This window comes from Oncorhynchus gorbuscha, linkage group LG08, assembly GCF_021184085.1.
Source record: "Oncorhynchus gorbuscha isolate QuinsamMale2020 ecotype Even-year linkage group LG08, OgorEven_v1.0, whole genome shotgun sequence".
NCBI classification, from domain to species: Eukaryota; Metazoa; Chordata; class Actinopteri; order Salmoniformes; family Salmonidae; genus Oncorhynchus; species Oncorhynchus gorbuscha.
The window spans coordinates 12,487,956-12,502,008 of record NC_060180.1 but is presented as its reverse complement, the minus strand read 5'-3'; the positions used below and the strand labels follow the sequence as shown (position 1 = coordinate 12,502,008).

Genomic DNA, 14,053 nt, shown 5'->3' with positions numbered 1-14,053 from the left:
TGCATATCTGGAGAACGGCACGCTATTGTTATTAATCTCTCCGTGTTCAATGGCACTTTCCCCACTGCACTAAAAACTGCTATGCTGAAACACCGTCTGAAAAGTAATCTAGACTCTTCAGCAATCCAACATTCCATTCTTAAGAAAAATTCTGTAGAAATTGGTGTTCAAACAGCTAAATGTTTTATTTTTTGCCAACTAAGTTAAAGTGGTAAATGATCTTAGAGCCAATACAGATGCCATACAGCTCTCTGTCCTTGCGCTCTTGGATTTAAGTGCTGCATTTGACACTGTTGACCATGATGTCCTTCTGGACAGAATGTAGAGATGGGTTGTCCTCTCTGGTCCAGTTCTAAATTGGTTTAGGATGTATTTAACCAGTCAAGAGTTTTTTGTCACTCTTGGTGAACATACATATCACATACATATCACATGGCGTTCTACAAGGTTCAATTTTGGGTCTGGTACCGTTCAGTTTATATACAGTGGGGAGAACAAGTATTTGAAACACTGCCGATTTTGCAGGTTTTCCTACTTACAAAGCATGTAGAGGTCTGTACTTTTTTTTATCATAGGTACACTTCAACTGTGAGAGACGGAATCTAAAACAAAAATCCAGAAAATCACATTGTATGATTTTTAAATCATTAATTTGCATTTTATTGCATGACATAGGTATTTGATCACCTACCAACCAGGAATAATTCTGGCTCTCACATACCTGTTAGTTTTTCTTTAAGAAGCCCTCCTGTTCTCCAATCATTATCTGTATTAACTGCACCTGTTTGAACTTGTTACCTGTATAAAAGACACCTGTTCACACACTCAATCAAACAGACTCCAACCTCTCCACAATGGCCAAGACCAGAGAGCTGTGTAAGGACATCAGGGATAAAATTGTAGACCTGCACAAGGCTAGGATGGGCTACAGGACAATAGGCAAGCAGCTTGGTGAGAAGGCAACAACTGTTGGCGCAATTATTAGAAAATGGAAGAAGTTCAAGATGGCGGTCAATCACCCTAGGTCTGGGGTTCCATGCAAGATCTCACCTCGTGGGGCATCAATGATCATGAGGAAGGTGAAGGATCAGCCCAGAACTACACGGCAGGACCTGGTCAATCACCTGAAGAGAGCTGGGACCACAGTCTCAAAGAAAACCATTAGTAACACACTACGCCGTCATGGATTAAAATCCTGCAGCCCATGCAATGTCCCCCTGCTCAAGCCAGCGCATGTCCAGGCCCGTCTGAAGTTTGCCAATGACCATCTGAATGATCCAGAGGAGGAATGGAGGAAGGTCATGTGGTGAGACAAAAATATAGCTTTTTGGTCTGAACTCCACTCGCTGTGTTTGGAGGAAGAAGAAGGATGAGTACAACCCCAAGAACACCATCCCAACCGTGAAGCATGGAGGTGGAAACATCATTCTTTGGGGATGCTTTTCTGAAAAGGGGACAGGACGACTGCACCGTATTGAGGGGATGATGGATGGGGCCATGTATCGCGAGATCTTGGCCAACAACCTCCTTCCCTCAGTAAGAGCATTGAAGATGGGTCGTGGCTGGGTCTTCCAGCATGACAACGACCCGAAACACACAGCCAGGGCAACTAAGGAGTGGCTCCGTAAGAAGCATCTCAAGGTCCTGGAGTGGCCTAGCCAGTCTCCAGATCTGAACCCAATAGAAAATCTTTGGAGGGAGCTGAATGTCCGTATTGCCCAGCGACAGCCCCGAAACCTGAAGGATCTGGAGAAGGTCTGTATGGAGGAGTGGGCCAAAATCCCTACTGCAGTGTGTGCAAACCTGGTCAAGAACAACAGGAAACGTATGATCTCTTCAATTGCAAACAAAGGTTTCTGTAACAAATATTAAGTTCTGCTTTTCTGATGTATCAAATACTTATGTCATGCAATAAAATTTAAATTAAATACTTAAAAATCATACACTGTGATTTTCTGGATTTTTGTTTTAGATTCCGTCTCTCACAGTTGAAGTGTACCTATGATAAAAATTACAGACCTCTACATGCTTTGTAAGTAGGGAAACCTGCAAAACCGGCAGTGTATCAAATACTTGTTCTCCCCAATGTGTGTTACCCCTTGGCAACGTTATCAGAAAGCACAGCATTGATTTTCACTGCTATGCAGTGCATTCCATGTCTGAAATGTGCTGTATAAATAAAGCTTGATTGGATTTTATTCAAGTCACCTGATAATTCCTGTATGGTTGAGGTTAACAATCAATCCAGCCCAAAGGTTAGGAACAAAATGCAATCGTAGTAAAAGTCCCAAGAAATGCACCATGGGAGTTGAAGTCTTGGCCTTAGAGTGAATTATACTGCTCTGTAGTAAAGCTATGTATCCTGCACCTGGCACAGATCTAGGATCAGATTATCATTGACAAATCCTCCATTTTATCATTAGGAGGAATGTAAAACTGACTACAGACTGATTAGTCTCTACGATCAACTTCATCCTCTATGTTGGATCTCTACAACAGGCTGTACAAAGGTCTTGTTAATCCACGTGCCGTGTGAAGTAGTGCTGCAGCCAGCGGTGAGAAGGCCAGAGCGGCCATGTCGACCAAGAGATTCTGTAGCGCTCCCAGCAGCAGTATGGCCAGCAGGTACCCCATGAATAGCAGACTATGCCAGCTACCCTCACTCAGTGCTCGGGGGCCCTCTGGGTGCAGCAGGCACAGGAAGCCCAGCACCAGGCTCTGGTTCACCATCAGGGTGAAGTACAGGTCAAAGGGTGAGATGTGGGAGCTGATGTGGCGCCGGTGCTCGTTCTCAGCCACCTTGGCCAGCCAGGTCAGAGAGAGGCTGTGGAGAAGGAGGGCCAGTGGGGCGTAGAGCCACTCCAGAACCTCCACTGACGGGACACCCTGAGACACTGTAGGGAGAAGGGGTGAGTTAGTGTACTGACACAACAGATGATTGACACACCATCACATTTGAGGCTATGAGTCTGTTATTAACTGGTAAATGCTGGTTAGAGAGCCGACTTTCTCCTCAAGCTAAACACTGTAAACACATTTACCTGTGATAGTGACAGAGGTGAAAGTGATGACTGTGATAAGGCCCATTAGGTGGACTGACGGGAGTAGTGCCAGTCGCAGGCCGTGGCTCCAGCCCACACAGAGCAGAGGCAGCAGGCCCATGGTGAGTGGGTACATGCCAGAGTGGGCACTGGCCTCTGCCCACACACCCAGCACAGCCTGGGCACTCCCACAGATAGAGGGCACCAGCAGGCGCTCTCCCAGAGACAGAGAGTAGGGCTTCAGTGGTGCCAGGCCCACGGCATGGAGGACCAGCAAGTATAGCAGAGTCACCAACACCTGGGAGAGACAAGCCATAAACACAGGTAAACATTAGCCATTTTAAACATGAACCATCGTGGAGATTGCAAGAGTTCACCGATTATGTCCTGCAGTATCAAGAAAAAAACTAACTCAGGTGATTTAGGATTATTTCATGCCTTGGGCCTGGGTCTTCCAATCATGCATGTGCAAAACATGTACTGTATTAATTCACCCAGGATCCCACTCACAGATATACTGTAGTTCAACTTCACATGCGCAAGTACAGTGAAATGCTTCACTTGCAAGCTCAACCCAACAGTGCAGTAATCAATATCAAAATAGTATAACTAATAAAAAAATTAAATGTATATATACTTTTTTTAAAAACACAATAAATAAGAGAAGAAGCTATATACAGGGTCAGTGCCGGTACCACATTTACAATGTGCAGGGATACTGAATTATTTGAGGTAGATATGTACATGTAGGCGGGGATTAGGAGAAAGTGACTGGTAGCAGGATAAATAATAAATATGATAATAATAACTAGGTTGCAACTTTACAAGTAAAGTTGTGAGGCTTGCGAAAGCTCTTTTAAAAGTATTTTTGTGATAGTGAAAGAAGTTTAAAAAGTTGTACTTTGATTATATAACTTGAATAGTGAAGTCATAGTAAGTAGTGATCAGTAGATTTGGTCAGTAGTTGTGTGGTTCAGTAGTTGTGGTCAGCAGTTATGTGGTTGTGCTCAAAAGATGTGTGGATATAGTAGTTAGATGTGTGCTCAGCAGGTGTGTGGTTGTGGTCAGTAGTTGTGTGGTCAGAAATGTTACGGTTGTGGTCAGTATTTGTGTGGTTGTGATCAGAAGTTGTGCAGTTGTGGTCAGTAGATGTGGTAAGCAGTTGTGTGGTTGTGGTCAGAAGTTGAGTCGTTGTTGTCCGTAGTTGTGTGGTTGTGGTCATTAGATGTGGTAAGAAACTTTTTTTGTGGTCAGAAGTTGGGTGGTTGTGGTCAGTAGTTGTGGTCAGCAGTTGAGTTGTCAGTAGTTGTTTGGTCTGAAGTATAGTGCTTCTTGTCAGTAGTTGTGTGCATCTGATCTAAGTTGTGTAGTTGTGGTCAGTAGTTGTGTGGTTGTGGTCAGAGGTTTGTGGTTGTGGTCAGTAGTTGTGGTCAGTAGATGAGAGATCAGTATTTGTGTTATCAGAAGTTGCATGGTTGTGGTTACTAGATGTGGAAAGCAGTTGTGTGGTTGTGGTCAGTTGTAGTGGTCAGTAGTTGTGTGGTCAGAAGTTTTGCGGTTGAGGTCAGTAGTTGTGTGGTTGTGGTTAGAAGTTGCGTTCTTGCAGTCTGAAGTTGTGTTGTTGTCCGTAGTTTGTGTTTGTGATCACTAGATGTGGTCAGAAGTTGTGTTTGTGGTCAGTACTTGTGTGGTTGTGGTCAGAAATTGTGCAGTTGTGGTCAGTAGTTATGTTTTAATGGTCACTAGATGTGGTCAGCAGTGGTATGGTTGTGGTCAGAACTTATGTGGTTGTGGTCAGTAGCTGTGGTCAGCAGTCAAATGGTCAGTATGTCAGTAGGTGTGTTATCATAAGTTGTGTGGTTGTGGCCAGTAGTTGTGTGGCTGTGGTCAGTAGTTGTGTGGTTTTGGTCAGACGTTGGGTGGTTGTGGTCAGTAGTTGTGGTCAGTAGAAGAGAGGTCAGTAGTTGTGTGATCAGTGTTGTGGGGTTGTGGTAAGTAGTTGTGTGGTTGTGGTCAGTTGTTGTGGTCAGTGGTTGTGGTCAGTAGTTGTGTGGTTGTGGTTGTGGTCAGCAGTTGAGTGGTCAGTAGGTGTGTTATCAGAAGTTTTGTGGTTCTGGTCAGAAGTTGTGTGGTTGTTGTCAGTATGTCTGTAGTTGTGGTCACTAGATGCGGTCACACATTGTGTGGTTGTGGTCAGTAGGTGTGTGGTTGTGGTCAGAAGTTGTGTGATTTTATCAGTAGTTGTGATCAAAAGTTGAGTGGTAGGAAGTTGTGTGGTTGTGGTCAGACATTGTGTGGTTGTGGTCACTAGATGTGGTCAGAGGTTGTGTGGTTGTGGTCAGTAGTTGTGTGGTTTTGGTCAGTAGTTGTGGTAGGTAGTTGTGTGGTTGTAGTCAGAAGTTGTGTGGTTGTGGTCACAAGTTGTGTGGTTGTGGTCAGTAGTTGTGTGGTTGTGGCCAGGAGTTGTGTGGTTGTGGTCACAAGTTGTGTGGTTGTGGTCAGTAGTTGGGTGGTTGTGGTCAGTAGTTGTGGTCAGTAGAAGAGAGGTCAGTAGTTGTGTGATCAGTGTTGTGGGGTTGTGGTAAGTAGTTGTGTGGTTGTGGTCAGTTGTTGTGGTCAGTGGTTGTGATCAGTAGTTGTGTGGTTGTGGTTGTGGTCAGCAGTTGAGTGGTCAGTAGGTGTGTTATCAGAAGTTGTGTGGTTCTGTTCAGAAGTTGTGTGGTTGTTGTCAGTATGTCTGTAGTTGTGGTCTCTAGATGCGGTCACACATTGTGTGGTTGTGGTCAGAAGTTGTGTGATTTTATCAGTAGTTGTGTTCAAAATTTGAGTGGTAGACAGTTGTGTGGTTGTGGTCAGACATTGTGTGGTTGTGGTCACTAGATGTGGTCAGAAGTTGTGTGGTTGTGGTCAGAAGCTGTGTGGTGGTGGTCAGTAGTTGTGTGGTTATGGTCAGAAGTTGTGTGGTTGTGGTCAGATGTTGTGTGATTGTGGTCAGACATTGTGTGGTTGTGGTCACTAGATGTGGTCAGAGGTTGTGTGGTTGTGGTCAGTAGTTGTGGTAGGTAGTTGTGTGGTTGTAGTCAGAAGTTGTGTGGATGTGGTCACAAGTTGTGTGGTTGTGGTCAGTAGTTGTGTGGTTGTGGCCAGGAGTTGTGTGGTTGTGGTCAGACGTTGGGTGGTTGTGGTCAGTAGTTGTGGTCAGTAGAAGAGAGGTCAGTAGTTGTGTGGTCAGTGTTGTGGGGTTGTGGTAAGTAGTTGTGTGGTTGTGGTCAGTTGTTGTGGTCAGTAGTTGTGTGGTTGTGGTTGTGGTCAGCAGTTGAGTGGTCAGTAGGTGTGTTATCAGAAGTTGTGTGGTAGAAAGTTGTGTGGTTGTGGTCAGACATTGTGTGGTTGTGGTCACTAGATGTGGTCAGAAGTTGTGTGGTTGTGGTCAGAAGCTGTGTGGTGGTGGTCAGTAGTTGTGTGGTGATGGTCAGAAGTTGTGTGGTTGTGGTCAGATGTTGTGTGATTGTGGTCAGACATTGGGTGGTTGTGGTCAGTAGTTGTGGTCAGTAGAAGAGAGGTCGGTAGTTGTGTGGCCAGAGTTGTGTGTGGTGGTAAGTAGTTGTGTGGTTGTGGTCACTAGATGTGGTAAGAAGTTGTGTGGTTGTGGTCAGCAGTTGAGTGGTCAGTAGATGAGTGGTCAGTGGTTGTGTGGTTATGGTCACTAGAGGTGTTCAGCAGTTGTGTGGTTGTGGTCAGAAGTTGTGTGTTTGTGGTCAGTTGTTGTGTGGTTGTGGCCAGTATTTGTGTGGTTGTGGTAAGTCATTGTGTGGTTGTGGTCACTAGATATGGTAAGCAATTGTCTTATTGTGGTCAGAAGTTGTGTCATTGTGGTCAGTAGTTGTGTGGTTGTGGTTAGTCATTGTGTGGTTGTGGTCACTAGATATGGTAAGCAATTGTCTTGTTGCGGTCAGAAGTTGTGTCATTGTGGTTAGTAGTGGTGTGGTTGTGGTAAGTCATTGTGTGGTTGTGGTCACTAGATATGGTAAGCAATTGTGTTATTGTGGTCAGAAATTGTGTGGTTGTGGTCAGTAGTTGTGTGGTTGTGGTCAAAGGTTGTGTGGTTGTCGTCAGAAGTTGTGTGGTTTTGGTCAGTAGTTGTGTTTTTATGGTCAATAGATGTGGTCAACATTTGTGTGGTAGTGGTCAGAAGTTGTGGTCAGTAGTTGAATGGTCATTAGGTGTGTTATCATAAGTTGTGTGGTTGTGATCAGTAGTTGTGTGGTTGTGGTCACTAGATGTGGTCAGAAGTTGTGTGATTGTGGTCACTAGTTGTGCGGTTGTGGTCAAAAGTTGCGTGGTTTTGGTTAGTAGTTGTCAAAAATTTGAGTTATCAGTAGTTGTGTGGTTGTGGTCAGGAGACTAGTAACCGAAAGGTTGCAAGTTCAAACCCCCCAGCTGAAATGTATTATAAATAGAAAAGTGAAATATCACATTTACATGTTACATAAGTATGCAGACCCAGCCCCTGAACAGGCAGTTCCTAGGCTGTCATTGAAAATAAGAATTTGATCTTAACTGACTTGCCTGGTTAAATAGAGGTTTAAAAAAATGAGGTATTGTGTGTAGATTGATGAGATGAAAATATATATTCCCCGATATTCTATTGTTTCCAGTACTTGTCTAATATTATCTCCAATATATCGTCCATGTAAAAAAAAACTGTCTGATTAGGATAAATAATATCTGAAAATACCTTTTTAATTCTATGCTCCAAGCATTTATCTGGAATTTTTGCATTCAGCACTGAAATGTAAGAGGCCTCCAATTTTTTAAATGGACTGGATCTTCATACTGTATATACCACTTGGATCCTGTTTCAGTAATAATTAAATCAGACCTTCTTGTTGCATGACCGATAATCTACTGTTTATATAGGAGTGGTTAAAACATGCTAAAAATGGTCCTCTGAGTATATCAAAAAAAGTTTGGTATACTTCCACCGGTATGCCATCCAGCCCTGGAGTTTTCCCGGACTTAAAGGCTTTAATTGCATCAAGAAGTTCTTCCTCTGTAATTTGGCCTTCACACGAGTCTTTCTGTACAGATGTACATTTTACATTAATAATAGGAAAAAAATCTATACAATTAGCTTCGGTTAGTGGAGATGGGGGAGACTGAAATGAAAACATATTCTTAAAGTACTTCACTTCCTCTTTCAAAATATTGTTCGGTGAATCATACAGGACTCCATCATTTGTAACAAGTTTCAATAAAAAAATTGGTAGCATTTCTATGTTGAAGACTGAAAAATTATTTTCCCCATATTCCATCCAGTCCATTTCTTTTTATAATATGTTACACTGGATCTTTCTTGAATAAGTTCCTCCATTTCTAATAGTTTTTCCTCTATCTTAACATATGCCTCTATGGTACAGTTTTTATTGCTATCAAACTGTACTGTTAGTCCTTCAATTTCCTTTGTTAATATGTACTCTTTTGACCTAAATTGCTTTTGTTTTATTGATGAGTACTGAATTGCATGGCCTCTAAAGGCACATTTAAAAGTGTCCCATACAATAAGGGGAAGATGTACATTCTCCCTACTTCCACTCACACTACAACCAGCACTGCAGCTGCAATGAATGAGTGTAGCAAAGTGTTCCAATGAGCTTGCGTTGTTATTATTAGCGGCTTCTGTCTTCTTTATTATCAAGGAATATTTCACTTTCTCTGGTTATAGGAGTAATGCAGGAATAATGCAGTGTGACTTGAGTTTTGCCATCAACTGGAAGACTGTGTCCCCTTTTCTCAGTGGAGGGAGAGAAAGTGGAAGGAAGGTGAGTCGGGTGAGAGGCAGCCTCAACGCTGCTCTTTGCCTCCCCTCAGACTGACCATCAGATGCAGGCCATCAGCTGAGTAAAAAAAAAGCTAATGATTATGCTCACTCAGCTGTGCCTCACAAATTATACAACAAATGACCTATTACCAGTGTGATCATATACTGTACACATCTTTTTTTATATGTGTATATATAGATGATTTCAAAATGGTCAGAGAAGAACAACATTGGCAGGGCAATTCAAGCATAGCCAAAATGCAGTTATAATGTATTGGGCCTATAGCTTACTACACAAACGTCATTGGAACAGAACTGTTTTTAATTGGTTAATGTTGCATAGGCTTACGCTGTTGAAGTCATGTTTAAAAATAATTTGAGTGGTAGATCTCGGCTTGACTCAGAAATTGATCTCGACTCAGAAAAGGTTGGTGACCACTGCTGTAAGTGTACACATACATGGAGACTCCCTAATATACAAGCATACATGTTCACTCATAACCCCATTATATAAGCACATAAATCAAATCAAATTGTATTGGTCACATACACATATTTAGCAGATGTTACCCATACTAATATATGGGAACAGATTGATAATATGTGACTAGAAGCACATTTCAGGAATTAGCAATATTATTATTTGTAAAAGTTACCACATAGGAAAGGCCTAATGATGATAAGAAACATTATGTTGGCTCATGAAAAATCCCAACACCACAACTCAAAACCCGACACAGATTATTCCTATAATAACCCTGAACAAATGGTGGCCTACCTGTACAAAGGTGATTGGTACAGCAAACGGGTAGTGGTACTGGGGAATGAAGATGTCAGCTACAAAGCTGCGGAGCCGATCTGCCAGGGCATATAACACCACGACCACAAGGGTGGCGCTAAAGCAGAGTAATGGCACAAGAGGCTTCCATACATCAGATGAAAGCCTCCTCAGTGTACAAGCACTCCTCCTCCATCTCATCCACCAGGGACTGCTCAGGAAACACAATGGTACAGAGTGTTATACGCATGGAGTGTAGTTCATGAGATTATTGATTAACACGTACACTAATTGGAATGCACTGCAATTAACTGCTTATCAAACAAGTGTCTACATTTAAGTACTATTTAACTACTGTCTACTATTATACAAAACAGGTCAATCAATCAATCAATCAAATTGTATTTATATAGCCCTTCGTACATCAGCTGATATCTCAAAGTGCTGTACAGAAACCCAGCCTAAAACCCCAAACAGCAAGCAATGCAGGTGTAGAAGCATGGTGGCTAGGAAAAACTCCCTAGAAAGGCCAAAACCTAGGAAGAAACCTAGAGAGGAACCAGGCTATGTGGGGTGGCCAGTCCTCTTCTGGCTGTGCCGGGTGGAGATTATAACAGAACATGGCCAAGATGTTCAAATGTTCATAAATGACCAGCATGGTCGAATAATAACAAGGCAGAACAGTTGAAACTGGAGCAGCAGCACAGTCAGGTGGACTGGGGACAGCAAGGAGTAATTGTTAGGTGAATACCATTCTGTGAGGAGACAGCCCACGGTAGTGGGGTGGGTACCCCTGTGGTTCATTGTCATAGTCCAACTGCCTCTCAGCGAGGGGAAGAGGGGCTGGAGTCAAACTATCAGCCCTTCTACTGCAGCAGGTAATGGAGGTAGAGTCATCGTTCCTCCACTCCCTAAATATTGGGCGATCACCGATCACTTCCATGGCATAAATCACATTGATATCTTTATTTCTTTATTATTTTAACTTACCATTGCAGTGAGGTACTGTAGTTGTAATTTCCAAAACACTTTGACAGAACAATAAATGGAATACACCCTATATATACTCAGACACTAATCTATAAGCCCTGAACTTTAGACTCTGTCACTAACCGGCTACCACCTGGTACTCTACCCTGCACCTTAGAGACTGCTGCCCTACATTCTTAGAAAAAAGGTGCTATCTAGAACCAAAAAGGGTTCTTTGGCTGTCCTCATTGAAGATCCCTTTGAATAACCCCTTTTGGTTCCAGGTAGAACCCTTTAGAACCCGTTCTATCTGGAATCAAAAAGGGATCTCCTATGGGGACAGAAGCTTTTTTTTTAGAGTGTATATGCTGTACATAGTCATTGAACACTGGTCACTTTAATAATGTTTACATACTGTTTTACCCACTTCATATGTATATACTGTATTCTAGTCAAGGCTTGTCCTATTTAAATACTGCTGTACACACCTTTTCTATTTACATACGGTCTATACTGTCTATAAACATAGCTAATTTCCTGCAATGCTATTCATTTTGCATGGGGTTTTATACTGTGTATTTATATACTGGATTCTTGACATAGCTCACTCTAATATATCTACACTACATATCATTCTTAGTTCATCTTGTGTAAATGCATCCGGTGTGTACTGTATATGTATAGGTTGCATTTGGATTACTGTTACAGTGCTATTTCGTTCTACATTTCTTCATTTCTTGTTATTTTAATAATTTTCGATTTGTGTGCTTGTTTGACATTTTACTGCATTGTTAGGAGCTAGTCAAATAAGCATGTCGCTGCACCCGCTATAACATAGGCTAAACTGTCTACGCAACCAATAAACTTTGATTTGATTTATAAGAAAATGTTCTGCTGTTTCCTAGACATTTCATATCCACCTTTCTATCTGTAATCTGTAATATAGGGTGGAAAGATTGGTTTGATTTTACAAAAGGGCATGCTATTAGTAACATTACCAGATTGGAAATGTCATTATGTAAATAAACCATGCATACATACTTATTTTACATCTTGGTAAATGGAACTTACTGAAGGGACGATGATACTGTACAATGGTAGTGTACATAGCTAGTCTGTTATGTAACCTCACACACGAGAATCATAAACATGTGACATGGGCACCATATAAGACTCAAATAGACCCAAGCACAAGAACAGCAAATCTAACAGTGTTACACTTAATATGTGCATGATGAAAACGGTCAAACTGATGGACTTACCATTGAGTCTCTATTCCATCATGGTGTTTTTACAGTAGGTGTTTATTCCACTTATTCAACATTCCACAATCCCCTCCAGCGTCCCTCTTCTTCCTCTCCTCTCCAAGCAATATCCACATATGAAACAGGTTGGTGGGGTATATTAACCACAGAAGCGTGTTCCATATCAACCAGGTTTAAAACAGTGCCCTTCCTCTGTTCTGTGGGGTAGCGGTGGAGTGTGTGATGGCCAATGGCCCGAGCGGAATGCATTTTCCATGAGAACCTACATGAACACTAAGCACTCATTTAGGTATTGACATCTAGATGGACTTTAACCTCACAAAGTGTCTCTGTTGGTGGGCAAAATCCACTAACAAATAAAGTATGTGTCTATATATTCTTGAATAGGGAAACATTGTTACATTTGCATTGCATCAAACCCCATCTCTATTTTGTTTAACAGAAAAGGATTAAGCAACAGTAGCCCTCTAAAATGAGTGATGAACAGTTGTTCTACACACCATATGTAAATAGATCACCCAACGGTGGCTGATAAAATCCCTAAAAGGAGAGGTGTTTTCAGATAGAACAATCTGACAGATTTTACCCAATGCATGCCAGCTGGTTATATACCCAGGATGAAATTGTAGGCATTGTATACCCTGAAGCTATTTGGAAAATAACTGTGAGCCACATTGTAGATGGTCGTAAACATTGACACATTGTACAAACAGCAAGGCTTGTTCCTGGTTTTATGCTATATGCTTGTAGAGCTCATACTATATGTAGCCTATTGTTAAAAGCATACATACAGTACATGTATGTGTCATGATTGCTTTCTGTACTGTATGGAAGTTCTGTTAGACCTATGTCTGATCTTTGACTTTCCTTTCTTAAATTCCTAAATAAACAATGTATTTGTCTGATCTATGCTCAGCATTTGTAGCCATACATATTTACCTTATCATTCAACTAGGATACTAGAACACAAATGTGACATGCCATACTGCTTAGTATGACTTCATGGAGGTGTGTCTAATCCTACAGTAACCCTGGTGGGAATCTCATCACTGATCATTCACAGCGTGGTACAGACATCTGCTTGTGACATTGTTGACCCCCCGTCTCAATTCAAAGGGCCTTATTGGCATGGGAAACATACATTTACATTGCCAAAGCAGGTGAAATAGATAATTAACAATAGTGAAATAAACAATAAAAAATGTAGAGTGAACATTACACTCACAAAAGTTTAAAAGGAATAGAGACATTTTAAATGTCATATATCTCTCTACTCTCGCTCTCTCTGTCTCTCTCTGTCCTAACTCTCCGCAGCACTGACACTCCTGTGCTATTCAAGCAGAGGAAAACAGCAATTATCAAGTATTTCTGAAAAAGAATATGCATGTGAGTGTGTATACTAGCTGGCCTCTGTATCTCCCTACCAAACTTCACAACACCTCAGAAATGTCTAGTAACCTGAGCCATGCAGCCATCTGGGCAAAGCGCTCAAAGTAAACAGACTCATGTGACTTGAGAAGAGAAGGAGGTCCTCTGGTCTCTGTATTCAAACAGCAGAGAGGGCCTAATGCATAGCCAGGGTACTATAGCAACATGCCTGATCAAACTACACAACACAGTGTGGAACCTGGAGAGACGGATTCATCAAGATTGGTTGATACTTTATCAGTAACATCAACAGTTCTATTTATCAAAATAATTAATCAAGCTGAAGTCCTCACCATTGTGTGGTTGTGTTGTATTGTATAATAATATAAGCTTATACCCCTAATATATTTCAGTGTCTATGTCTGGCTTAGGTATTCATAAAAAGATCAACAATTGAAATATCTGTTGAACATGTTGGAGGTGTTTAATGGATCTGTCGATTGTAGAATAATATAGAATAATTATTGACTGAATCATTTGAATTGGGAGGGATGGAGTCATACGACAGGGGTCCATGAGGAAAACCTGATTTGGGGCGGTGTTCATGGTCTGACTATATGTTAGACTGAGACCGAAGGCCATTCTCTTCTTTCTATCACTCTCCTCCCTCACCTGTCACAGCCAGCACCCATGTGGCATTCTAGAGCACTTATCACTGCTAAGTCGTCAAGGCAACACGCTAAAATAAGGCCCTGACAAGGAGGTGTGAGAGTGACTGAGACAAAAGGCAAGGAAAACAACTATTTTACAA

General features: G+C 41.9%; 1 protein-coding gene across 2 annotated transcripts; it reads right to left on the bottom strand.

Moving 5' to 3' along the window:
- Nucleotides 1-1,999: 1,999 nt before the first annotated feature.
- On the bottom strand, nt 2,000-12,104 carry LOC124040744. Of its 2 annotated transcripts, XM_046357834.1 has the most exons (5): nt 11,872-12,104; nt 10,392-10,551; nt 9,641-9,851; nt 3,042-3,339; nt 2,000-2,894 (listed from the first exon to the last, which is right to left on the bottom strand). In XM_046357834.1, the coding sequence occupies exons 2-5, from the start codon at nt 10,448-10,450 to the stop codon at nt 2,491-2,493; spliced, it is 972 nt and encodes a 323-aa protein (XP_046213790.1). In that variant the 5' UTR covers nt 10,451-10,551; nt 11,872-12,104; the 3' UTR covers nt 2,000-2,490. The 2 variants fall into 2 exon arrangements, with proteins under 2 accessions (XP_046213790.1, XP_046213791.1); XM_046357835.1 differs by lacking the exon at nt 10,392-10,551.
- Nucleotides 12,105-14,053: the final 1,949 nt, after the last annotated feature.